The sequence below is a fragment of the Dipodomys ordii genome, unplaced genomic scaffold, assembly GCF_000151885.1.
Source record: "Dipodomys ordii isolate 6190 unplaced genomic scaffold, Dord_2.0 Scaffold76, whole genome shotgun sequence".
Taxonomy (NCBI): domain Eukaryota; kingdom Metazoa; phylum Chordata; class Mammalia; order Rodentia; family Heteromyidae; genus Dipodomys; species Dipodomys ordii.
The window spans coordinates 1,715,975-1,742,279 of record NW_012267292.1 but is presented as its reverse complement, the minus strand read 5'-3'; the positions used below and the strand labels follow the sequence as shown (position 1 = coordinate 1,742,279).

The following is a 26,305-nucleotide window of genomic DNA, read 5'->3' as shown; positions in this document are numbered from 1 at the left end:
GAGGCCAGCCCAGGCAAAGTTAGTGAGGTCTCATCTCACCCAATAAGCTCTGTATGGTGGAATGTACCACACCTGGCATCACAGCTATGCATAAATGCATGTATTTATGCATAGACTTAAGTCTATGCATAAACTGAGTGTTTATGCAAAGACTGAGGTCCACATCTACTCTAAAACATGAGACTACCCAATAAAGGGCTGGGGATGTGACTCAAGTATAAAGCACCTGTCTGACAAGCATGTGGTCCTAAGTATAAATCTCAGTACTTCCAACAAAACAAAATAACAAAGTATTATGGCTATCTTAAGTGGGTCTGAAGTCGTGGGTCCCTGTGGCTTTGAGTTGCACTTCCCTAATTACTCAAGATGTTAGTTATCTTTTCCTGTGTTGCCATTTATTAGTCATCGAATCTTCAAAGTCAAGATTTAAAATCATCGCTCAATCTTTGCCTCCAACCATCACACCTCATCTCTCAGATTGAAGGAAGGTAGTTTTTCATTCTCTTTTGGGATAGTATGTTAGAGCATCAGCCCCCTGCATTCATTTTGGACTCTAGCCACATAATTACACCTGCATGGGTCTCAAATGCAAAATGCCACCTACATTCAGTACCTGTTAATTTCACCCCAAACTTCGGATAGAGAAGATTATCAGAAATCACAGGAGGATGTTTCTCCAGGGGAAAGCATAAACAACTTTAATGGGTGTTAAGTAATTCATTCATAAACTTGGGTTCTTTAATTAATATTCCAGTAATCTCACTCCTGGCTCCACCTTGAGGTTTCCCTGATATGCCCCTTAAGAAATGGTGCACAGTAGGGCACTGGTGGCTCACACCTATAATCCTAGCTACTTGGGTGGCTGAGATCTGAGGATCATGGTTCAAAGCCAGTGAGAGCAACAAAGTCCATGAGATTCTTATCTTCAACTAACCACCAAAAGCAGGGCTTAGTGCTTAGGCCCTGAGTTGAAGGACCTTAGGGATGCAGGGAGGGGTATCAAGCATGCATGTTAAAGTGGTCATCCGTGACAGTCACCTTCAAAATGCCTAGTAGTTTTCCCTAGGTCCCCATGGTAATTGTATCATTTGCCTAGCTTTTTCCTGTCCCCTGGCCTGAACAAGAGGGCTCAGATTCTATGATTTTACTGACATGCACCCAGCCTTCTCCCACCAAGGCATTATTTTTGTTAGAAAGCTAAACAGGGAACAGAGAGAGGTGAAAGCAGTGGGTTTTGAGTGTCAGAGCACAGAAAGCGCCAAAAGCCCAGAGTTCTGAGAAAGCACAGAAAACTTGTCAGAAGGTTCCGGTAAAGAACCATAGACTTTCCTCTGTAGGAATGTGTCACAGGTGGCTAATAAGGGAAAAAAGGATAATTCAGCTAAGTCTTTCCAGTTCCTTGTGAGGAAGTAAAGAGCAGAGCAGATAGGAGGAAAAGAAGATAACTACAAAAGATATCAAATGCCATTGTTGCCTTCCATAAGGAATGGGAAAGCTGGTATGTCTGTTCATAGGCTTGCCAGCCAAGGAGGGGTTCCTGCTTCCATCTTAGCTGCCTGGGCTCCTGCAGAGAGCTCCTCAATCTACCAAACACAATGCACATTCCTCCTAGACTTTACACAGTAGAATCGGCTGAAGGTTCTGCATTCTGGCTCCCCTCCAACAACCTTGGATAGTTGCAAGCCATGTGAGATCCAGGTTTCTAGAAAATGAGTGGATTAGGCTTCATCCGAGCACACCAGACCTTCCCTGGAGGACACAGGGCAGGCATAGCAAGCTGCCTATCAGTAACCCATGGCCACTACCAAACCCTGCTATCTCAGAGGTCAGAAAAAGGTCCTGCTGGCACTGAAGGGCAGCTAGGGTGGGTGAGAAGCAAAGGAAAGGAGAGTCTTCATTTTCTTTTCTTTCCTTGTCCAGCGTTCCCTGTCTTGGTTGCATTAAAAACAAATTCTCTCCTGGTTGGAGTTTAATGGGCAACTATTAGCCTGTAAGCCAATTATTGGATGCCTCCTAATGGATCCTTCTTGCTAGTTTTGGGACTCTCTGTAGTGCCCACTGAAGCTTAGTCTCCATTCATCCTCTCTCTACATGGTTGGTTCCAAAGTCCAGATTCTGTCCACACATGGTTGTTTTGTTCTGCCTGGCCAATATAAATGCTCTCTGGCTTTCCCCCATCTCATAGACCTTCTGGCCTGCAAATCCTGCCAAATGGAACTATGGTCTTTCACTATGGTCTTAATTTTCTGATGCTTCTTGTCCAAAATCTATTCAATGAACCCTTCAGAAATAAGGTCACGGTTATGCACAGACATGAGTGAACATGATAGCAAGAGCAAGCCAGGGGCCTGATGCTCAAATGCACACACCACATTGAAGAATATGGCTCCTATTGGTCAAACGAAGTCCCACACCTTAATTTGTTCTCTATGTATATACAAGCAAACACACATATAACTCGCTTTTATCTCAAAGGAACTTATTTTTGTAAGTACTCAACTTATAATTCCAATTTTCCCCACTTTATTTGCATCTATTAGATGTACATAGGGATTTGACCATGGTGTTCCTACATATGGACATGATTCCCATTTTATTCAGAAACCTCAAGCACTACTTCGGGACTGCTGTCCCAAGTCCCTGAAACAAGTCATACTCCCATGTCAGGGTTTGCCAGAAACATAAGACCTGAGGGAAGTTACCTTTCTCCAAAAATGGCTCCTCTCTATACTGTGTGGCCTCTTGTCCTGAATCATATCCATTTTCTGTCACTAATGGAATATAGAGGTGCCTGTTACTTCTCATGAATAGTCATCTCTTGATGATTGCCAGAGAGGCTGCAGATTCAACATTCTTAGTGCCAGGAAGAATGCCATTTCTCCTTAATAGGCAGTGGTGGAAACTGCAGAGGTGGCTTCTTCACCTGTGAAAACAGACCCTCAGGTGGGTCTGGATCCAACTTTCTCCTACATCTCACTCCTCTAGGGCTGTTGTGTTCCTCTCCTTTTTGTTACCATCAAAACATCATTCCTATATCAGGTTTAGTTCTCTCTCTCACTTTCTGAGCAAGTTTTTTAAGTTGGCTGGTACCTCTGCTAAAGTGAGCAAATACAGTACTATTTTAAGTTGCTTCAGTAGTGTTTGGTGGATTTGCCTTTCCTTGATTCACTGCCTACTTTGTGATTTCACTATCTGCTCCCAAGTGAATAAGATAGATACACACACACACACACACACACACACACACACACACACACAATCACTGATTACTTCAGGATTTCTTCCATTTTCTTTACTGCCACTAAAAACCCTGGCAGGTTGGTATGTTCCCAGGAGACATTTGTCCACATGCATGTGTGTCCGTGTACATGCACAGAGGAAGCAGTCTTCAGGCTTTCACAGGAACCACAGGCACCATAGGAAGAAGGGAGGGGGCTGAGCTCTGACAAGCAGCAGAATAATTGGCATACCGTGGGCTGTGTCATCAGCTTAAGTGATCTGAGGACCCTAGAAGTGCCTCCACAGAGTAATTCAGCCTTCTGGTGAACCTCAGTGCTAAAAAGTTGGTGTCTGTGGCTCTCACTCAGCTAGTATGAAGAATACATATCTGATAGAGAATGTGGCTGATTATAAGTATTAGAAAACTAAGGGACATGACTCCAATGCTGATTCCATATTAAGATAGGCCTAACTTAGTCCAACCCGGAAACCTCCTCCATTCAACATTCAAGGAAGCATCAAGGACGCACAGAGCTGACAGGGATTATTACAAGTATTTTTAAATGGTTACATTTCTCTTCCTGTACCTTGATTATTCTCAGCATGAATGTTATTATTTCCTTGGGGGAAGAGGACAGGTAACTTTCTAATCCTCTGAGAAAAAGCAGAATCTCTAATTGGTCCCCTGTCACTCTGGAGATTGAGAAAAGAGAAACAAGACTGTGCAGCCACTTTGAGTAGATGATTCTGGTAGATTTCATTGAACCAATGAAGAGTTACTGACTAAAGGGTTGACTGAGACAGAACCCCTGCCCAGAAGTGTCCACTTCTGGTCAAGGGAAAACTTTTCCAGAACAAAATGACAGAATCCTAAAGATGAGTTGTCATCTTTCCAATTCTGAGAACACGTGTAAACTGCTTTCAGTTGGTTCTTCTTGAATGGAGAACCCTTTCTTCAGGATGAAGACTCACTGAATCCTGTCCCCCCCACTTCCTAATTAGCACTAACAAGTTCCCATATTGATCTGAGCACTAACAACTTCAGAAAATGTAATGAGTCTAAGCTGGGTGCTGGTGGTTCACACCTGTAACCCTAGCTATTAGCAGGCTGAGATCCAAGGATCCTGATTCAAAGCTATCCAGGGCAGGAAAGTCTGTGTTACTCTTATCTTCACTTAACCACCAGAAAGATAAAAGTGAAGCTGTGGCTCAAATGTGGGAACATTAGCCTTGAGCAAATAAAAGCTAAAGAAGAGAGCTGAGGCCCTGAGTTCAAGTCCTACTACATGCACCAAAAAGGACAAAAAAAATGCAATGATTCAACTTACAGCCAACTTGAGTCTTCAGCTCTTTCCCACATAAATAGATACAGGGGCTGGTTTCATCTCAGATGCAGTAAATATAAAACTTTGCAGCCTTACAGCACTGATTTATACAGTACATCATATATTCTGATGTCTCCTGCTCTCTGCAGCACAGACAACCACGATCTATATAAACTTTATGTCTGCTGCCATTCTACCCACCTCTGTGTTACCTATAAGCTATGGCTCAAGAGTATATTGCGTTCCTGAGCTCTGGGATGTCCATGGACACCTTTCCTCCAGACTCTTACAGATCAGAAGAATTCAAATGCAATCCATAAATCCACTGAATGCCAATAAGCTCAGACATGCAGCTGACTTGTAACTGACCTGCAGCAATGTCCAACAAGTCTCCCTAAAATATTTCATTCAAGAGGAAGTGACTTAAGTTGTAAGACAGGTGGGAGAATTATTGTATCAACAAAGATTAAAGGGGATATGTACCAGCTTTCCTGATTAGGACAGCACTCTGAATAAATTATTTATGATCAGAAGTAGACTATGGCCCTATTAAGCTGGGTATGGAGCCCAAACTGGGAGTCCTTATGGATATGCCAAGGCTGCCATACATTAAGACTCAGCAACAGTGGGCACTTGTAAGGAGGAGAGGTGTCCTCTGGCCATTCTTTTTATTTTGGTCGGTCGTGGGGCTTGAACTCTGGGCTTGGGCGCTGTCCCTGCGCTCTTCAGCTCAAGGCAAGTGCTCTACTGCTTGAGCCACAGTGCCACTTCCGGTTTTCTAGTGGGTTATTGGAGATAAGAGTCTCACAGACTTTCCTGCCCGGGCTGGCTTTGAACTGTGATCCTCAGATCTCAGCCTCCTGAGTAGCTAGGATTACAGGCGTGAGCCATGGGCGCCCAGCTCCTCTGGCCATTCTTTAATGACCTGATTTTAATAGTCACCCTAGTTCATCTATGATCTGAATATCAAATATACTTAAAAGTCCAAAAAATTTTTGTGTGTGTACAGGTACTAGGGCTTGAACTCAGGGCCTAAGCCCTGTGCGTTAGCTTTTTCACTTAAGAATGGCACTGTAGGGGCTGGGAAGGTGGCTCAGTGGTAGAGTGCTTGCTTTGCATGCATGAGGCCCTGGGTTCGATTCCTTAGCACCACATTAGCAAAAAGAAAAAAAGCCAGAAGTGGCGCTGTGGCTCAAGTGGTAGAGCACTAGCCTTGAGCTGAAGAGCTGAGGGACAGCGCCCAGGCCCAGAGTTCAGGCCCTGCAACCGGACCCCCCCCCCCAAAAAAAAAGAATGGCCCTGTACCACTTGAGCCACACCTCCACTTTTGGCTTTTTGGTGGTTTACTGAAGGTAAGAGTCTCATGGACTTTCTTGCCTGGACTGGCTTAAAATCTCAATCCTTAGATTTTTTAGCCTCCTAAGTAGCCAGGACTGCAGGCATAAGCCACTGGCACCCAGCAAAAGTAGTCATTTTTATTGCAATTATGCCAAAAGGAAGCTGCTAAATTTCAATGCTACATGCTAGAGGAACACTCCAGGAAGGACTGGCTTGACATAAGATGACCAGACAGATGTGACAAGCGCTTCTGAGACTGCTGTTGATTTCTGATTTCAGAAAGAATTTAAGATGAGGGGACCACTGCTATCAGCCATAACCGATTATACTCTGCAGCACTCTAGGATAGTCCTCATATCTGCAGCTTGGTTAACAGCTAACCTCACTTCTACCTCAGATTCAAGGTGTTTTGTGCTAATCAAACTTTGTGACATCATTCACTCTCTCCCACCCCTCTTGGGCCTTACCAACAGCCAGTGCCAGCTGCTCTGACAGATCTGTAGGGCAGACCGCTTTTCTATAGAAACCATCTATCTCTGCCCAGTGTCTCTTATTAGCACATTTACCAGACTGAAATCAAGAGAGAGGAAAAGAAAATTAGCAATGAGTTGCTAATTAATATTTTCAAGGTTTCCCAGGTATTTGTTTGCTTTAGTTCAACCTCACTGCTTTGAGTTTTCTCATAGGACTCTATGGCTTCCTCTAGTCATGTTCTGCTGCTAACAAGGAGCTGGCAAAGGCCAAAATTAATTCCAAAATTAAGAGTGGTCTTGTACAGGTTAATTGATAGTACCAATAGGCTTGGAACCAGCATCCCTCTTGCTCTAGTCACATCATTTTCATTTAGTGTCCATGTGGGCACAGAGGTGGAGATGGCCTTAGGGGCGTTTCTGCTTCTCTTTCCTGAAATGGGAATGCTCTGGAGATTCCCTTGTGGCCTTCTCTGATTCAGAACCTCCATCTGTGGCCAGACCTCAGGATTCCTCTGACAGAACCACCAATGAACTGACAGCAAACCACAGTGCATGTTTCTTAGGAAGAATTCCATTTTCATGGGTAAGAATTGCTTTCCACTAACCTGCTCAGAGTGATTGTTGTTTTGTGTTCCTAAGAATAAATTCAAGCACTCTTAGATTTCATTCTGCACTGACCAAGACACAATATTCTCATAAATTGATATTTTGAACTGCAACCCCCTTGTACAACTACATAAAGATAAAAACTAGAAAAGAAAAAGACCCACTTCCAAAAAAGAGAATTCACTTTGGATTCTACTTCCATCATTGTTGTGTCCTGGCTGCCATAGAGAATGGTAAAGGTCTTACCAAACGGCATTTACTCTGGCAAGATACCCATGGCATTGGGAAAGGGAACTCTGTACCTTAGCACATCACTAACATCACACCAAGGTTAGTCCTAATTTGGAAGTGCTGCTACTATTCTTCATACATCACTGGTAAATTTGCTTTATTGCTGCCAGTTCATTATTGCTAATAGTTAAAGCTAAACTGTAGCAGGATGGTTAGAAAGAAGGTTTTAGAATAAAGTAAAAAAATCAGGAGTCACCAATGCTTGAAGGTGAAAGCAAATGTAAACCTCACCTTTGCCAAACTTACCTAAATAACAATAATGATTCATTATCAAGGTGCTGCCTGCAAATATGTGTTATTTAAAAAACAGTGAAGATATTTTGATTGCTGCTGTTTTTGAATAACAATGTGCTGAATTACCAAAAATCTCACAGACGAGCTTATATTGTCCTACGAGGTGGATAATAGCACCACTATTAGCCAACTGACACATTATTTCTTTAGATCCTCCTCTTTCTTGTCATTGGGAAAAGGAGGAGGGCATGGGAGGGGGGCCATGGGGTTATTTGGTCCAAGTCACAGTAATAACTGGTCTGCTCTCTGTGAGACTAATACCTCTCCTCCTGTTTTGGTCATTCGTGGGGCTTGAATTCATGGTCTGGGTGTTGTCCCTGAGGGTTTTCGCTCAAGGCTAGCACTTTACCACTTTGAGCCACAGTATCACTTCTGGTTTTCTGGTGGTTAATTGGAGATAAAAGTCTCATAAATTTTCCTATCTGGGCTGGCTTTGAACTGTGATCTTCAGATCTCAGCCTCCCACAAAGCTAGGATTACAGGCATGAGACACCAGCGCCTGGCTCTTCTTTCTTTCACAATATTAGTCATGTGATGGTTCCTGGTAGCTATGTTCACAGGATGGCCCCTTCTGTTATGTAGTCGTGACCTTACATTTTCTCCAATAAAATGGGAGTGGATGAGACATGGATGTAACTTGAAAACTGGCCTGTACATGATGCATCATGGCCATGCCTTCCGGGGGTTGTCTCCTGGAAGTGAGACAGATGACTGTGTTCATCTTTGAACCTTGGGTCACCAAAAGGTGATGACTCTAACCTTTGCAGCACTATGACAGTGTGTGACCCTAGCCTTGAAATGTGGGGAACTTTACTTGTTATAGCATCTTACCCCTATACTTACTAATATAGCGGCCACAGTGTGAGTGTTTGAGAGACATGGAGATGAGCCTACAGGAAAGGGAAATCTGAAAGGGTATTATGACTAGAGTTTTAAACTATTGATATAAGCAGCAGCTTGCAAAGGCTGCTTGTCATGTCTAATAAGCACAGGTACAGACTAATGATGGTGAACCCACACTGAGCAGACCTCCAGGGCAGCTAGCATGGATGGCCATGACACCAGGGGCTTGGGAGCCTTAGAGAAAATGCATCACACCAGTACTGTTATAAGGCTTCAGCAGAAGAGGCAGTATAAATAAGCAGCAAAACCTGGGAGACATAGTAGTCAACAGCATGACAACTAGACAAAAATCTGAAATCAAACTTCTCACTCCTCTGAGAGTTCTGCCTGTAAATAGTCTGAGGGAGGTGGAAGTCTCTTTCTCTTCTTCATGACTGTGTTCTCATTATGAAGCAGGGCTGGCTGGGGTCACCGGTGCCATTGGGGTCTACACCTGACATATGTACCTGGTCACCCCAATTCCAAGGCACATTTGTTCAAATAGCAGTTTATGGAATACATGGAGAAGAAAGGGCACATCATTCAATGGACTATAATATACTACTCTCTCCTTCCGATGGGCAATCTACACTCAAAATCACTACATTTACATTTAGACTTTTCATAACTGAGATAGATGCAATAGCATTTATAAATCTTTTTCCCCCCTATGAGTTCTTATTTCTTTTTTGGTGGTACTGAGTATTGAACTCGGGGCCTCAGGTTTACCCAGGCAGGCACTCATCCATTTGAGCTGTACTCTGCTCAGTTTGTTTCTCATATAGAGTCTTGCCTTGATCCTCCCATGTGTGCCAATGCACCTACCAGGATCTATTTCTATTTTACATTAGGCCCTGAAATACTAAAAAAAAAAAAAAGACTATAAATCAGTTACATTAGCTGAATTTTGATCGTGACATGCATACGTGCATTTAGTGTATATCCCTGAACTCCCTACTCTGGTTTCTGAGCACTGCACTCATTGAGACTATCAGGAAAAAAATAACAAAATAATAAAAATAAGATGAATTATTCTTGGTCTCAAGGAGCCTAGAGCTTTTTCTCCTGCTTGTTACCAAATAGCTTCAATGTTTCAACAAAAAGCAATCTAAACTGATAGCTGAGATCAGAAGATAATCCCCAAAAGAAAAATGACAGAAGTTCCAGTTCTGGCACTGCCAGATCACTATTGATGGGTGGACAGACAAGACCAGAAACCACACTTGGCCAGTGTCATAAAACATATGATATGTAGAGTTTCACTGGTAGTAGTAAAGAACACACAGTTCATCTGTACCCTTCTCCTGACTTAATCTCCCTTCCCCACTAGGAATTAAAGAATACTCAGAGCTGGGGCCCTAAAGAGCAGTATATGTTAAATAATCCCCATCTGCTTTAATGGAACCTAAACAGAAGAATGCCATCTGCCTTGTTAATATTTAGGTCACACTATTTACGCTGTATAAAACTGGACTTCGACATCTACCTTAGGCCCCATGATAAAAAGTTCTATGGATAATCACTCATGAAAATGCCAGCATTCACACCTGCCAGCCTCCACACCATTAACAAACCAGATTCACACCAGGAAGGACCAAGAAAGTGCAAATGCAAATCAAAGTATAATTTAGAAACTATACCTAAATATGTGTTTTCACTTCACAATAGTCTGGCAACCTCCCAAAATATGTAACATATAAATACATACATACTGTATAATAATTCAAACATATATACAAGGTATAAAGACATATTACCATGATTATTTTCAGCCAATAAGGCAAATAATTGCTGTCTTACCCTTTTATTTTTCTTGGTTTCCTTCCTTTTTTATCTTCCAACAATGTCCAGCACAGTCGTTATTACCTTGATGTTACCAAGTTACCTCAGCAGGACAACTCCGAGCCAGCACCTCTGTGATGTCTTTTCCTGAGTGCTCAGCCCAGTATTCCTCTGAAAGGTGACACCAGGTTCCTGGGTGTCCCTTGTTAGGAAGCTCCACCCAGAAATTTCTGGCTTTATGGGAGGTCATGGTTCAAAGGCATTCTGCTCACCATTAATTACAGGTACATGTGAGTCATCTACAGCCGCACAACATACTCTTAGCCAAACACGTATGAGATGAAAAGAACTCCCTGACTCTTCTCACACCAGCTCAAACATTGAACAGCTATAAGTCATTCGTTGACCCTAGCTTTGTGTACACCCACTTCCAATGTAGATCAATAAAAACTGCCCTTCATACACACATGCACATATGTACTGCCAATGAATCCCATAGAAGAGGTTGAATTGTGATATTCGGGTCAATGAAGAACTTAGCTCTTCTCCCCGCTCTCCCCCTTTAGACTATCCCACACTTATGTGGGAAGCACAGATGCCCATTAAGCTGCACCCCACTCAGAAGACCCATTCAGAGTTGCCATGCCAGCAGAGAAGGACTTGGCCCTATCTGGACCTCCATCCCTTCTCCCAGGGAGTGGTTCCTCCTCTGCCTCTGCTGAGCCTAGAACCTGAGGCCTTGGTTCTCAACAGCAGCCAATGGCAGGGGCTGGGCTTAGCCAACCCTGCCTTGGTTTGTCCTCCAGGACCACGTCAATCACTGTACCCACTGTGTGATACTCAGCCCTAAACGAGAGAAAGGTATGGAGAGAGATGAGTACACAATGATGAGTTCCTTCCTGCAGGAGGCTCTCTGTCTCTGCTCTTGTCTCTTTCCTTCTTTTCTGTTTAATTTCTATATCAATTTCCTTTCGTTTTTCCTTTCTTCCCCGTCTTTCTCAGCATTAAGTGTTCTCATTCCATGATCAAGATTCAGAATTGTGAAAATAAACCATCATTTCAGCAGGTTTACTTACTACCCACCATGTTGATTATGGTTATCAACAGTGTTTTGTATACTTGAAAATTGTTACCACAGTAGATTTAAAAGGCTTTCACCACAAAAATAAACCTGTGAGTATCTGTTGATATGTTAGCTTGATCAAACTATCCTACAACCTGACATCATATTCTACATCACAAAGCAATTATATATATATATATATGTACATAGTTTTTATCTGTCAATTATAGAAGGAAACCATCATACTTTGTGTATGGCCATACACTTTCCCCCTTATACTTACTAAGATAGAAGACCTTCAAAAGTTTCATTACCCCTAGGAGAGAAGGAGGCTAAGGGCATCAACTGCACTGGCTCTACTTTTCTGAAATTTAGAAAAACCTGTCACACAAATTTAGCTAGGCACTCTCTTTCCCTAGTTACAAGGACTGATAATGTGATTGGTCTTTATATCTCTACAGTACCATGGATTAGAACTGTCACCATATTGTGGAAAAAGGGTCTGTTGGCTTTGCAGTGTCCACACCAAATCACAGATGCTTCAGATCCACTCATAAAAAGTATTTCGGGATGTCTCACTAGGGAGAAGTTTTGGTGAGGGTTTAATTTAGTATGATAGGATAAAGTAGGGAGAAATGAAGAAGAGAAACATTCCCTGATCCTCAAGAAAGGGACTCAAATGGGTTGATTGGTAGCTATTATACTTTGAGCTGGAGGAATACACAGATCCTCCTACAACCTCTTTAACGTTACACAATGGTCCTGGGTGGCCAAGAAGGCACTGATTATTATTGTTGTTGTTATTATTAAATGTAGACATGTATTTATATAAACATAAAGGTAACAGGTGAATATTCCCAGATATGCATCCCATTTTGCTGTTTCTCCATTCATAAAAAGCTCACAGGTTTGACTATATCCAAAGAGAGGGGAAAAATTGGAGGTGTGGCTCAAGTAGTAGAGTTCCAGTCATGAGAAAAGTTCAAAGCCCCGTACTGCCTGAGACAAGCAGAAAAGGTCAGATAAGTTGATGCTAGGTGAAATGAACCCCAATATAAAGACTCAAATGCTTTTTCTTTCTTGCTATTGTTTCCAACATATTTATAAGATGATTTCTTTGTTGTTTTGTATGTCCCTCCCCCACGGTATAATCTCTGCTTTCAATGTATTTGATGTTGGTATAATTTGTGGAGGGGAAAGGAAAAAACAAACCGTTTAAATAGGGATACAGGTGGACCCATTGCAACAATAAGATGTACAAGTCGTTATGTCGAAAACAAACTTTACAACTTTGGGGGCGGGGGGTGAGAGATAGGAAGGGATGGGAAGGGGAAACAAAGGAGGAGGCAACAATGCTTGATAAGAAATGTACTCATTATCTTGCCCATGTAATTGTAACCCCTCTATACGGTATTTTCACAATAAAAAAAAAGAAAAAGGAAAAAGAAGAATCAGAAAGGAGAAGGAAGAAGAGGAATAAACGGAGGAAAAAGAGGAGGAGGAGGAGGAAGAGAAAAAGAAGGGTAAATAGGAGGAGGAAGAAGAGGAGGAGGAAAAAGAAAAGGAGGAAGAGGAGGAGGTTTGGAGGAGGAACAGAAGGAGGAGGAAGAGGAAGAAAAGGACTAGGAGGATGAGGAAGAAGAGGAGAAGGAGAGAAAGACAAAGAGGAAAAGGAGGAAGAGGATGAAGAGAAAAAGGAGGAGGAGGAGGAAGAGGAAGCCTTTCAACTGGGCAGAGAGACTGGAGCAAATTGTAAATGGCATGATATTAAGTAGAAAATAAGAAACCAAACCAAACCAAAACCACAACTCTGCATGTTGGGAACTGGTATTGGTGTGCAGGAGTAGGAATGTCAGGCCTCTGGTTAAGGCTCACAAAACCATTTGGTACATGATGAGAAGACATGTATGCTTTTTGCATGCCTTTTATCAGCTCCCCAGGCCATGTGCCTGATAATTTTGTATGGCCTATGAAAGATGCTTTAAATATCCAAATGGCTCTTGGCAGAAAAAAGGATCCCCACCCTTGATAGGCATGTGTATTGAGAAAGACTCAAAATGACAAGACACTATGTCTTACTATAGGTATTCCATGCAATTTCCCTCTCTCTACTTTTAAAACTTCCCATATGCTACTTATTTTACAATGTTGAATATAAAACCCTTTCTAAACACCCAAGTTGTATGTTTAAAATAGCTGTGCAAAATTGATTTCTAGCAACAATTATTTCTATCCTACAAGCACATGGCTTAGCCCTGGGGATATATTTTCTGGTTTTCAATTTGTGACTGTTCCAAAAACAAGTGGATTTGAGCTTTTCCAGGCCAGAAGGATACTTATCCACAGTGACTGTGACAACACTGCCCCCTTGTGGCAGAACAGGCAACACACAGGCTTCCTAGTGGTAATGGGCTAATTCTTTGCTTTGTGCAGGCTCCCAGTGCCAGCTGTGGAGAAACACAGGCTGGAATGCATGGGGCTCCAGGCTGCAAAAACGACAGCATTTTCTTTCAGTATATTTTAAAAATCTTTCCTGAGAAAGTGTCATTTTCTAATGGACTTCTTGATCTCTGCTCTCCACTACTTAGCCCTCACAGTGCAACCACCTCTACTGCAAAATGCAAATTCCTAGAAGGGGGGGGGGAGTGGATTCCAGAAACCTTACTAGAGCTTCAGATAGGGAAATCACTTCAAAATGAACTGCGGGACTCCTCTCCCCCACAAAAGAATTAAATAATACATCCTGCCTTGTCTGAATTGAGCAAATGGATACAAGTAATATTTTTATTGTTTTATTTCATTTATTATTGAGGTAGTAATTTCTTCAATCACTCACCAAAAGACTTGAATTTTATGGTAGCAAGCAATACAATGGGATTTCATATGGCGATGTTAATACATTTTAGATTGACTACATTTGTAGACTCTGGTCTTCATGGGGAGAGATTATGTACTTCTAACAGTTCATTCTGGGGAGGAACTATTACAGCTTGCTCAATGTTCCTCAGGATACAGAATAGTCTCCTTGGAAAACTGTAAAAATCCAGGGAAACTACTTGAAGTTATTTGAAAGCTGAGTCAATTTACTATGCTCAAGCACCTTTCGTTCTTTCATTATGAAAATGAAGATGTAGTCAGGACTGGTAGATGATGCCTGTAATCCTAGCTACTACTCAGGAGGCTGAGGTTCAAATCCAGGCCAGGCATGCAAATCTATGTAATCAGCAATAAAATCTAAGTAATCAGCAATATAAGCTGCAAGTGAAGATATAGGTCAAGTGGTAGAGTGCTAATATTGTATGAAAAAGCTAATCAAGAGTGGGGAGAGGGAAAGGAGGAGAAAAATGAGAGAAAGGGTAACAAGTCTGACAACAAATGCACTTATTACCTTATTATGTAACTGTAACCCCTCTGCACATCACTTTGACAATAAAAAATGCAAAAAAAGAGTGGGAGGCCTGAGTTCAGCATCTCAGTACTAGCAGAAATAATAACAATAATAATGAAAAATTTTTAAAGATATATGTCAGAATATAGTTTCCAGGAAATTAATTCTTTCAAAGATGATTGGATTCCTTGCATCGTTTACTTTTTCAAATGCAAATTCCTTCTCACAACCCCTAGATTATATACATAATAATCCCATTAAACTTTCTAGAGATAAAAATCACTCAACAACAATCTTCAACTTTTCTTTTCTTTTTTTTTTGGGGGGGTCCGGTCATGGGGCCTGAACTCTTGGCCTGGGTGCTGTCCCTCAGCACTTCAGCTCAAGGCTAGCACTCTACCACTTGAGCCACAGCACCACTTCCAGCTTTTTTTTTTCTGCTTATATGGTGCTGAGGAATCAAACCCAGGGCCTTAAGCATGCAAGGCAAGCGCTCTACCACTGAGCCAACTTCCCAGCCCCAATCTTCAACTTTTCTAATAAAGCTCCAGTCCATTTCTGATTGCTTCCCAGGGAGGGTAGGTGAGTATTCAGTGTCCTTACAGTAATCTTGCAGAGTCACTGTTTTAAGGATTCTATTTTTCCCCTCCTGAGATGGAATCCCAGGCTCAGCTTTCACTCCATGGCCTATGCAATACTCAGCCTTCCCCAGGCTGATGTGACAGTGCTACCTTTGGCTCTTCAAGGAGATTTCACTGTTACTGGATCTGAAGCAGCTACTCAGTTTGCACAGAGGCACAGAGCATCCCACAGTAGGAAAACAGACAGTCACCACTGAAACTCTTGGAAACCAACACCCAGCCCTTTTATGGAAACTGAAGTGGGAAGAGATTCACAAGGAGATGGAGTTTATCCTCTACTGGATTGACGGGTAAGAGATTACATTCTATCTACCTGCTACGACTGGAAAAAGGAAGAGCTGTCCGTAACTGCTCAAGATAGAGGGACTTCAAAGCTACAAAGGGTCTGCAGGACCCATGCCTCTGTTGTATGGTCTGACTGAGGATACTGGCAACCAGAAACCAATGGGAAATTTATTTTTTAAAAAAAACATAGCAGAGAGCACTTAAGAGATAATCAATTCACTCAAACTCTAGAAGGCAATATTTTTCTGTGTTCATAAAAGGAAAATCAAATGAGGTCATATAACTAAGCATAGAACCTGCCCCAGGCAGAGCTGATGCTGCAAGCCAGGTCATCAGCCACAGCTGCTATCCTTATTTTATTAAGTGTTGTTCTGTTTTGAGACTTGGAAGCGGTAAATTATAATTTGCAAGATCATGATTAATCGAATATATTGCAGCTTCATTTATAGACTTCGGTTTACAGTAGGAACCACCATTCCTTTTTGAAATATGGCATATATATATATATATATATATATATTCTAGAGAACATTCCACATCAGCACATAGTGATCCTAGTCCTTGGCTCTCACAGTGGTATTCTCTCATGCAGCTATGTATGCCACAGTTTCATCTACCAACCCTCGATTGGACATGTGGATGGCTTTCATCTCTTGCTGCCACTGTGATGCAATAAACAGCCTTGCACATGAATCATACAGGTTTTGGCCAGTGAGATGCAACTGATTTATAAAAGTATGATTTTTGAGGAGTAAATGTACATGTAAGTGGGCTAGATATTGTACAATTCTATTAGTAGAACTTTGTAATTTTTCCCATAAATGCTTTGGATATTTTCTGTAAAGTTTTTGCTGAGATCTGATCTGCTTTTCAGCTCACTGATCCATCCATCCATCCACTACCCATGTCATGAATTATGTTCTTCTCTATGAGAACACACACACACACACACACACACACACACACCATTGCTCATTGCAAATTTAAGCTACCATTCATTTCTGTAGCAACAATTATAACACTTGCTTACATTGTAACAGCCAAGTTCTTCCATGTAATAAGATTCTCTATTGAAACATAAATTGTATGTAGAGTACCTGAATTACTTAGAAGACATTTTCTAAAAGCTTGTGGGAAAAATTCAAACTGATGAACTATGAGCCTTAATGACTAACAAGTTGCAAAATTATCTTCTGAAGATGTAAGTCTGTTCATAGGAATGAAAAAAGAATGACTGATATAATAAGTTCAAGTAAAGACTAATTTAGGATTACACCTGAAGAAAAGACTTCTGTATAATCATTGCACCATTTTATTCAGGCTGGTTTGACTCACATAGAAAAGGCCATGAAGCACATCTGTACTGCTGTTGAACACATGGCACAATGCTGCCTTAGTTCCCAGGCCTCATATTAATTCCTTCTTTAAATTGGAAACATTCTTACTCACCACAAGGTTTGGTTACAATAAAAGTTGAGATCTGACTTTTCACAGTGAATTAAAATGAGGCTATTAAAAGGAGCAACCGGCATTAAGTCCAGAGCATTGAATTTGTGTTTTTCCAGTGATTTGTCAGGAAATCATAACATCTCAACACAGCTACTGTTAAACTCCAGAGTGAGAAACTCGTCATTCATGCATATTACTTAATTACTTAACTTCAAAATATAACTGGATTGTTTGCAACTAAAGAAAACTTGACTGTTTTGGGTCCTATAATAAGGATTCCTTTAGTCAATTAGTAGATATAGGAAACATTTTCCAAATACTAAATAAGCTAAGTCTCACGAGCCCAAGAACCTAATAAAAATAAACCAACATTTTGATAAATATGAAATTTAAGTTCTTAAAAAATATTTTTTTCTTTTGTTTCAGTATTGGGGCTTGAACTCTTATTTAGTCCCCCCCACCCCCGCCCCACTCAACGCTACCACACTACGGCTTGAGCCACACTTATAATAGTGGCTTTTTGCTGGTTAACTGAAAACAAGTATCTCAGGTTTTCCTGCCTTGGTCTGGCTTTGAACAAGGATCTTCAAATAACAGCTTTCTGAGCAGCTAGATTATAGGCATGAGCTACTGGTGCCTAGCTACAAAAATCAGTTTGAAAAAAAAAATCAGTTTGAAGCTTGGAATAATACAAGGATTCATTAAAAATTTGCACTTACAAAAGTTAGTAAACCTAACAATAGCAGAACATCTTCAAACCTAACTAATGGTGTACAAGGTTTAGAAAGTACCTGTGAGCAGAAGTTCAGTAAGTTTAATGATCACAGATAAACACTGAGATGGCAATATTTCCCTTACTGATCCTAGAGTCAGTAATTTTAGTGTGATTGCAAATCAAATGGCTTCCAAACCTAGGCTATTGATAAATTTGAAAGATAAACTAACCAGGCACAATTTTTTCTTCACTAATAAGTTTTGAGGCTGAGTATAGTGGTGTACTCTGTAATCTCAGCAAAGCTAAGACAGAGGACTGTAAATTCAAGGTCAGTTCTGAGCAACAGAGCGAGACCTGTCTAAAAGGCCAAACATACATTAATAATGATTTTTGAGACACAGATTGCTGTGCTTTTTGGTGTTACCTGAAACAAGTTGAAGAACAGAAAAGTTCTCTTCTAATGGACATTTTCTACCCTTATACTATTTATACACACTGTTCCTGTGGCTTACATTAAAGTGAAAAGAAACACAAAATTAATGTTTGACGTCGGACTGGTGTGGAGGTACGAAATTAGAAGAGTGATAATACAAAATTTCTTCCTGATACAAATGAATTAATCCAAGCAATTCTTAAAAGGTAAGTTTTCAACACTTCCACTATTTAAACATATTTAAAACATCAATACATATAAAATGTCATGGGTTACATTCTTTAAAGTCTTTAAAATTATGAAGAACCTTTTTATATGTAACTTACTGTTTGTGTGTACGTGTGTGTGTGCACACATGCATGCACATTTACCAGTCCGATGGCTTGAATCCAGGTTCTGGGTGCTGACTCTTAAGAGGCTGGCACTCTTACCACTTTAGCCTCAGCTCCACTTCAAGCTTTTTTTTCTGGTTAACTGAAGAGTCTCATAGACTTTTTCCCCAGGCTGACTTTGAATTGTGATCCTCAAAGCTTAGCCTCCTGAGTAGTTAGGATAACAAGTGTGAGCTACCGATGCCTAGATTCTGCATGCCAATTTTTAAATGTGAGGGACACAGACAATCTTAAAATATTATTTCAAAGGTTCTGTGAGCAAAGAAAAGTCAGACTGTGAGTAACTGGCATCTCTAGGGCTAGAAAGGAAAGCGGTGTGGCTGGCTATAAAACTGTGGCTGCCCATAGAAGTTTAGGAAAACAGTTTGGAAAACGGTAAATCCAGAGAAGAGCTCGCCTGACTCTGGCCAGTGAGACAGAGAGGAAGCTGAATTAATGGACATTTTCCAAAAAAAGCACAGGTAACAGAAGAAGAAGCGACATGTAGTTCCATGAGTCCAACTAGACTACAAAAATCAATTAAATGTAGGAAATGAAGCTCCTCCACAATTTCATCAACTGAAGGTCCTGCAAAACAGCAAGTTCCACCTGGCTAGCGGAGGCACCTGTGGTCTCTCAGTACTCACGTTCATGCCCCTTCCTGCCACTGACTTGGAGGCTTCCTCGTCGCTCTCTGCCCCTGACAGCTGCTCAGCCTGCAACACAGACATGCACCCATACATTAACTCCAGCAAAAACCAGGGAAACAAGAACAGGAGTATGAGGATAACACACTGTCTTCAGCAATCACGAAGGGAAGAAATGCATTATGGCCACACTTCAAGGCAGCAGAATTTGCAACCGAATTTGGTGGTGGTCCCTTGTTTTCCCCTCAGCTTATAAACAGGAATGCTGATTTCAATCAGCTCCACACCACAGTGTTTCCTCCTTTGAAAATCATAATGTCTACATGCAAAGCTCATGGGAATGAATTTTATCTCTGTTCTCTTTTTGCCCAAAGCATCTCTTTTAGCTTAGAAAACATAATACAGAATTTGCCAAGTGCTGCCTGATGGCTCATTTCCATAATCCTAGCTACTGAAGAGGCTGAAATCTGAGGACCTCTGTGTGAAGCCAGTCTGAGCAGGAAAGTTTGTGAGACCTCAACCCCAATTAACCACCAAAAAGCTGGAAGTAGAGCTGTGACACAAATGGTAGAGTATCAGCTTAATGCTAGTACCCTAAAGCTAAGGTATAACACCCCAGGCCCTGAATTCATGCCCAGGTCCAGTACACACACACACACACACACACACCCTCACTCACACTCACACACACACACACACAAAAAGGGCCTCAACTGATAGGTTGGAGTTAGTGAAGTAGACTAATTCATTATCTAGGCTTTGAAGATTTTACAGTTTTAATATTTACATAGGTAAGTAACTGGGTATATAGTCAGAAATAATTTAACAAACAGTGAACTCCCTGTTCATAAAAGCAAATGATAATAATAGGACTAGCCACATAACAGTGTGAAGAGAATTGGAAAATTTAATTTCCAGGCCCCAATTTGGCTTCCTGATGATCATCTTTGGGGACTTGACCAAAGATTCTTAGTTCTTTTAGAAGAACTGCTTTAAGAAAATAAACAATAATGTCATAATGGTACAAAACTACCACACTTACAATCACTGAAACATAAAGAACTTAAAACAAAGAAAGATATTTACCCTTATTTACTTCAACAAAAAGTTATGTACCCATAAGTGTATTCTCTATTGAGCATTTATAAATATGCACACATTCACACATACAATCACAATGCACACACATGTATATTTCTTCCTTAAATGAAATATACAGAAGAGTCACTTTCATGTAGATGCCTTGATAAATCCCCATTCTTTAGAGTTCATTTTCTACTAAAATATTTTAGGACTTTTAGGGTTCATTTTTTGAGCTATTTACGTCAAACACCTTTCATTGATGAAATAAAAAAATGAAGAGAAGTAGCTAAGAAGGTATTGGGTAAGACCACATGCATCACACAAGTAATCTAATACAGTCAAGACTCTGATAAGGAAATGTCCACAACATGCTGAAATTAAATGGAATAAGGAATGTTGATAGCACGTAAGAAATAACTCCATGATAGAGAAAAGACATGGCATGGCATGAAGAATATCATAGAAGAATCCCTAGGCCAGCACCAAAAGGAGTGAAGAACAAGCTGAGGAATGTAAACAGGAGGCCTCTGAGAGTCAGGCATCTGTGTGTGTTGAACTTTCCCCATATAGAAGAAAGCACAGGCTGGCTTCCCATGCAGAGAGAGCCCTGGGTCTAATCCTGGGATTCTGGGCAAGGTATTTGATTTCTCCAAGCTCAACATCTCCACCAGTAAGTCTAGGATGCATCACAATTCTAACCCTTTGGGCTCCTGAAGGTCAGGAACTGTGTTGTCTCTGTCTAGCCTCAGGGAGAGGCACAGATCCTTGCAGTGCTGCTGGGATGCTTGGACAGATGCACACATCAATCCCTGCTACTTGTAAAACCACACAGGTGACAACACATCCCCACTAAGCTTGTGGGATTGAAGCCTATCATTCATTACAATGCATTTGTCATCTTTAGTCTCATTTAGTACTAAGGGAAAGTACTAGGTATTAGCAAAATACATTATTTGACAGAGATAATGAGCATGTTATCTGAGGAAGCCATTTATGATTTTGAGATTTTAAAACTGATTAAGTATTCATCATTTTATTCTTTGTACTATGACTTTACATTATTCTATAATGCATCTATGACATGACGTATACTTTAAACATGACATGACTTTGAAGATATTTAATAATCAGCAAGATCCATAAAAATAATATATTGTATACTCCCAAGGAACACCTAAAAACAATATCAAATGGAGCAGTTCCTCAAGGATACTCTTTTCTAGGAAACAGTTTTAATTCCAGCCTCTTTAGACTTCAAATATGAAGTTTGAAAATGGTGTTGACCATGGTATTTTAACTTAACCAACACATACATTTGCTCATTCACTACCCAAAGGCTGTGTGCTAAGGTTCACCACATGCCAGATTGAAGCATGTACCTGGCAAAGACAGGACTTACAGGCCTGGCCTTCAGCATCCATGGGCTTTGATATCTACAAGTAACTGATACACCTGCATCCTAGATCACTGATCCACAGATCAAGTATAGGGTACAAGGTCAAGTCATTTCTGTGCATTCTTTTGTCCTTAGGGAGTTGCCTTCTCTAAACATACTGATTTAGAAAAATTACAAGATAGATTCCTTGTAGCTATCTCAAGAAACCATTTTACATCATGTAAAATCACATTACCTTACTACTGCTTCTTTTATTGACCTTGAAAAAGCCCAGAAATTTCTTCTTCTCTTTATCTGTCTCATCATTGCCAAGTGATGATTTTCTTAATGTTTCTGGAGGAAAAAAAGAAGCAATAAGTTATTTTTTCAGTACTTGAAACACAAACTAAATGCTTTGTTTATAAAGTCGTAAGCAGGTTTGCAAGAGTGGCTCAACTGGTAGAGTGCCAGTCCAGCAAGCAAGCCCAGTGAGCTTGAGATCCTCAGTTCAAATCCTGGTATCAGTTCTCCAAAAGAGAGTGAGGGGGAAGGGAGAGAAAGAGAGAAATAGATGATAGACACATAAATTAATTAAATAACAGTGTTAAATGAATCATTTAAACTGTTACTTCTCAAAGGGAAAAATCCTTACTGTTTCTTTCAAAACATTAGTTTCTGCCCCCAAATACCCAGGTCCTTATAGAAATTACTACAAGTTCTCATACTGTCTTTCAGTGATTTCAGTAATCGCTAGGTAAGGCTGTGCCTTGCAGAAAATGGAAAAGAGCAATCCAACCAAGTTCCAAAGTTGTGCTGCCCACTGAAAAGATGAAGCAAATCACATGTGTAATTTGCTGGCAGTGCATTTAGAAGTACCAGGTGAAATTAATTCTAACTATAGTTATTTAACCCAATATATCTTAAACATTATCATTCCATCACAAAACTGATATCAAAGTTACTTTTGTTTAATATTCGTAGTAGTGCTAAGTCTTGGAAATCCAGTGTTTAACTCAGGCTGACAGCACATCTCCACCCAGAATGACTACTTTAAATTCCTAGAGCCACATGTAACCTGAGGTGGCCCAAGTGAACAGCACAGCTCTCAGAGCATCTGCTATAAGAACCATGAGTTAGGGAAACATGCAAACTACATTAAAAAAATCAAGAGCCTTCCTGCTCTTTTTTGAACATCGAGTACCAGAGCAATGACTTGTCCAGTCCTAGTGGTATTTAGATCTCCTGGGATGCTCATTTCCAAATTTCTCTCCTTTGTAATTTTCCAGTGGGGCAACTGTTTTTGTCTCTTGTTGCAATTAGGTCCTTCATCTCCCTTTCTTGGTGTTTTTTTTTCCTTCTTTTTTCTTTAAATAAGGATTTTAGCAGCAGGATAGGTTGAGAAACCTATCCTCTGAGACCAAGATCTCGAGGGCAGCTGACAGCCAGCTGATGGCTGTGGTGCCTTAGAGAGACGGGATTGTCATCTGTCAAGATACCACTGAGAGCTTATAGATGCAATCCTCATCCCCACCAGGCCTCCCAAATCAGAACTCCTGAGTCCAGAGCTAGCTGACATTGCTAACTAACTCAAACAATATGGGGAAAGGCCCCCCGTGCAGCTGGTGTGAAAGCTATTGTCAAAGTACCACATGGGAGGCAGAGTCTCCCATGCTTCTGCTCCTTCTTCTGCAAACTGGCCTCTGGCCGGATCACTGTGAGCCAGTGCTCTGTGCCTGGCACAGTCCAGCTCATGACTGATTGTCATTATTCATTTGTTTGCTTACAAAGGCTATTCTGGCCTTTTGCCATTCAGTCACCCAATTCTTCTCTTTCAAATCACACAGCTAGGACAGAGAATAGAAAGCAGAGGTGTTTTCTCAAAGGACAAAATATGCATTTCTATTTATTACTGCCAATTGCCAGTCAGACAGGCTGCTAGTGCACTGACAGAAAAATTTCAGATTGGCATTTACAAACTCTGACACTGGTATATCAACCCAAACACTGACCACCCATCAATGTCTGTGCCTACTAATGCTTGATTTCATATTTTAGTTAGAGAACAACACAAAGGCATGCATTAGTAAACTCTGCCTGTCTACCCAACAGAGCAAATCCAAGCCCACATGTTCCTTCAGCCATTCCACAGGGGGCAAAGGCCCCTGTCCTATTCACAAGGCTCTCAATGACATGCAAGGGTCACCTGCTAAAGGGAGTAGTGAGCTCTACATCTCAGAACATCAAATGAAGGAACCTCCATACCATGTGGCTCCACAGATCCGCATGTGCACACACACTCCCAAGTTAATCACAGCAAATCACTCAGGTACAGATGACAAAGAGCAATGTGTATTTTATCAAAGAATAATACCACATCAAAACTATGCATTAATGTATCTATTTCTAGTCCGTGTTGTTTCTAGAATTGAGTGGTAAGTGCATGAGTATACTGAAATAGATAATACTGTAGTAATCAACAGAAACCAAGCCTCTTTGTTTCTGTTCCTGATAAGGACAGAGGGTGATCCTAGGGTAGAGGTCATCCCTGCAGAAGGTTTAGGTACTTGGCACCAGAGCTGACTCACAGAGGTAAGGGTGGCAGGGGCTCAAAACTCACCATCCCCAGATAGGCCTTGGTTAATGGTCTATTTTTAGAGTGGCTTTGCTGATGCTCCGTGGAACTCCTGAGAGACCTTTGAGGTAAGGAGGACACTGCAGAAGTTTTGTGGGAGAGCAATGTGAAAAAACTCAGTGGTGGCATCTGGTGACACCTCCACTGATGCTCACTTGTTCTGTTGAGAAGCATGGACAGTGATAGGTAATGTGCCTCACAGAACATCCATGGGAAGAGCTAGAATTCATGGCTCCACATGGATGGTTAGTTTTACCATGAAATCTCTTTCATTCGAATGGACTCTAATCTACAAGATATTAAATATTCACCAAGGAGTTTACTGGTAGAGTCACATTTAATCCATAGGAAATTTCTTCCTGTTTGGAATCATCCAAGTGATAGAAAATGATCAAAGTGAGTGAGTGGGGGAGCCAGGAAAGGAGTAAAATCAGCTGAAAGATCAACTAGTCTAAGGTATTTGTTTGTCCAGATGAGAAAATTGAAAGTCAGGGCAGTTTAGTGACCAGAGTAAGGCCTGTAAGCAGCTATGTGGAAAAGGAAGGCCCAATGGACATTTCCAAATACTCATGAGGGCATTCTTATCCAAGGTCTGTGTGTAAGTTCCAATCAGCAACACTCGATTGCTCTCATGAGGTAATAAAGGAACAATTAGCTCTTCTGTTCTCGTTTCCCTGTTCTCAGTCTGTCCAAATCCCCAAGAAAAAAATCATCCAAAAGCCTTTATATATGTGGATCCTGCTAACTCAACTGCTTCCTTGTGTGCTTCTCAGGAAAGAATGCATATTGTCTGAGCATCCTTCAGCAGCAGGGAGAGGGAAGAACAGAAATACATGGTAATCAAAGGGCCTACCAGGCACTCATACACAGATCCATCATACTCCAAGCTCTAGACCAATGCAGAGTTCTTTCAGGAAAGTTTTTTTAAAAAATGACTATTAAGTACTTTAAAAAACATGGACGAACTTTCTGTGGAATATGAAATTTAATCAAATTTTAATTAAACTTCTGGGGTATAGATGCATATATGGATGGACTACTGCCCAAAAGGCTCATCGAACTCTCAGAAGATGGCCGGGTGCAGCTGGCTCATGCCTGTAATCCGGGCTGCTCTGAGGCTAAAATCCGAGGATCTCAGTTCAAAGCAAGCCTAGGTAGACAAATCCAAAAGACTTCTTGCCCCAATTGTGACCATCTCAACAGATGTGTGATGTGTGAATATACACACATATATATACACATATATAAGTGTGTATTTATTATATGTATATATGCCTATATAAGGTACACATTTGTAAATACATGGATATCTCTTTCCCTTCCAGACATGCATAGAAAGAAAATTTCTAAGAAACACATGTCAAAATAAAAACTAAATCTGGACTAGCCATCTGCATACTTGTCACAGCCCATTTGGCTCAAATGCTATAGTATGCATGATGGACCTGGCATAAGAGGTAAGTACAGGCAGGCAGAGAGGAAAAGGCACCAACCAGTGTCTTTAATCCAAGTATCACTGTATTCTATCCTGAAATTCTGAGCAGAAGTTGTTTTCTACAATATCATCCCTCATTTCTCACCCACTAGAACCACACAGAAAATTCTTCCACAAGGGGTATTCTTATTTAAATCAACCAGGAAACCAAAGAGCTAAACCATAACCTTAGGATGGCCAGACAAGCGCCCCAGAGATGCCTCAAGCCACACTCAATTCCTTCCCATTCTGCACACAATTGCCCTGGGCCATGCATGGTGCAGCCTGTGGGCTCACTGTACCTCGGCAGCTCAAGGAAGGCTCCGACTGGGTTTTGGTCAGAAGAACTGAAAAGGCAAACAACAAGAGAGTGAGGATCAACTATGACTTCTTGTGGCCATGTGGACCAAAGACCCAGCAGCCTCTCTGGAAGTCTGGGAGATGACTGTAGTGATGAGTCCCGAACTCAGCTGGACTGTGCGCACCTGCAGACCTAGCCCCACAAGCTCCACTGTCTCAAGCTGCCAGGCCCACTGTAA

The 26,305-nt window shown here is 41.1% G+C and overlaps 1 protein-coding gene across 6 annotated transcripts in view; it reads right to left on the bottom strand.

Moving 5' to 3' along the window:
• Positions 1-26,305, bottom strand: part of Cobl (cordon-bleu WH2 repeat protein) — a 188,617-nt gene that overhangs the window by 100,408 nt on the left and 61,904 nt on the right. For 2 of the 6 annotated variants that reach the window (XM_013024460.1, XM_013024464.1), the window contains exons 5-7: positions 26,069-26,113; positions 21,917-22,014; positions 19,203-19,271 (exon numbers count right to left, since the gene is read on the bottom strand). In XM_013024460.1, the coding sequence (XP_012879914.1) occupies positions 19,203-19,271; positions 21,917-22,014; positions 26,069-26,113 (212 nt within the window). The remainder of the gene's footprint in view (positions 1-19,202; positions 19,272-21,916; positions 22,015-26,068; positions 26,114-26,305) is intronic. The other 4 variants (XM_013024463.1, XM_013024465.1, XM_013024462.1 and 1 more) reach the window with 3 other exon arrangements.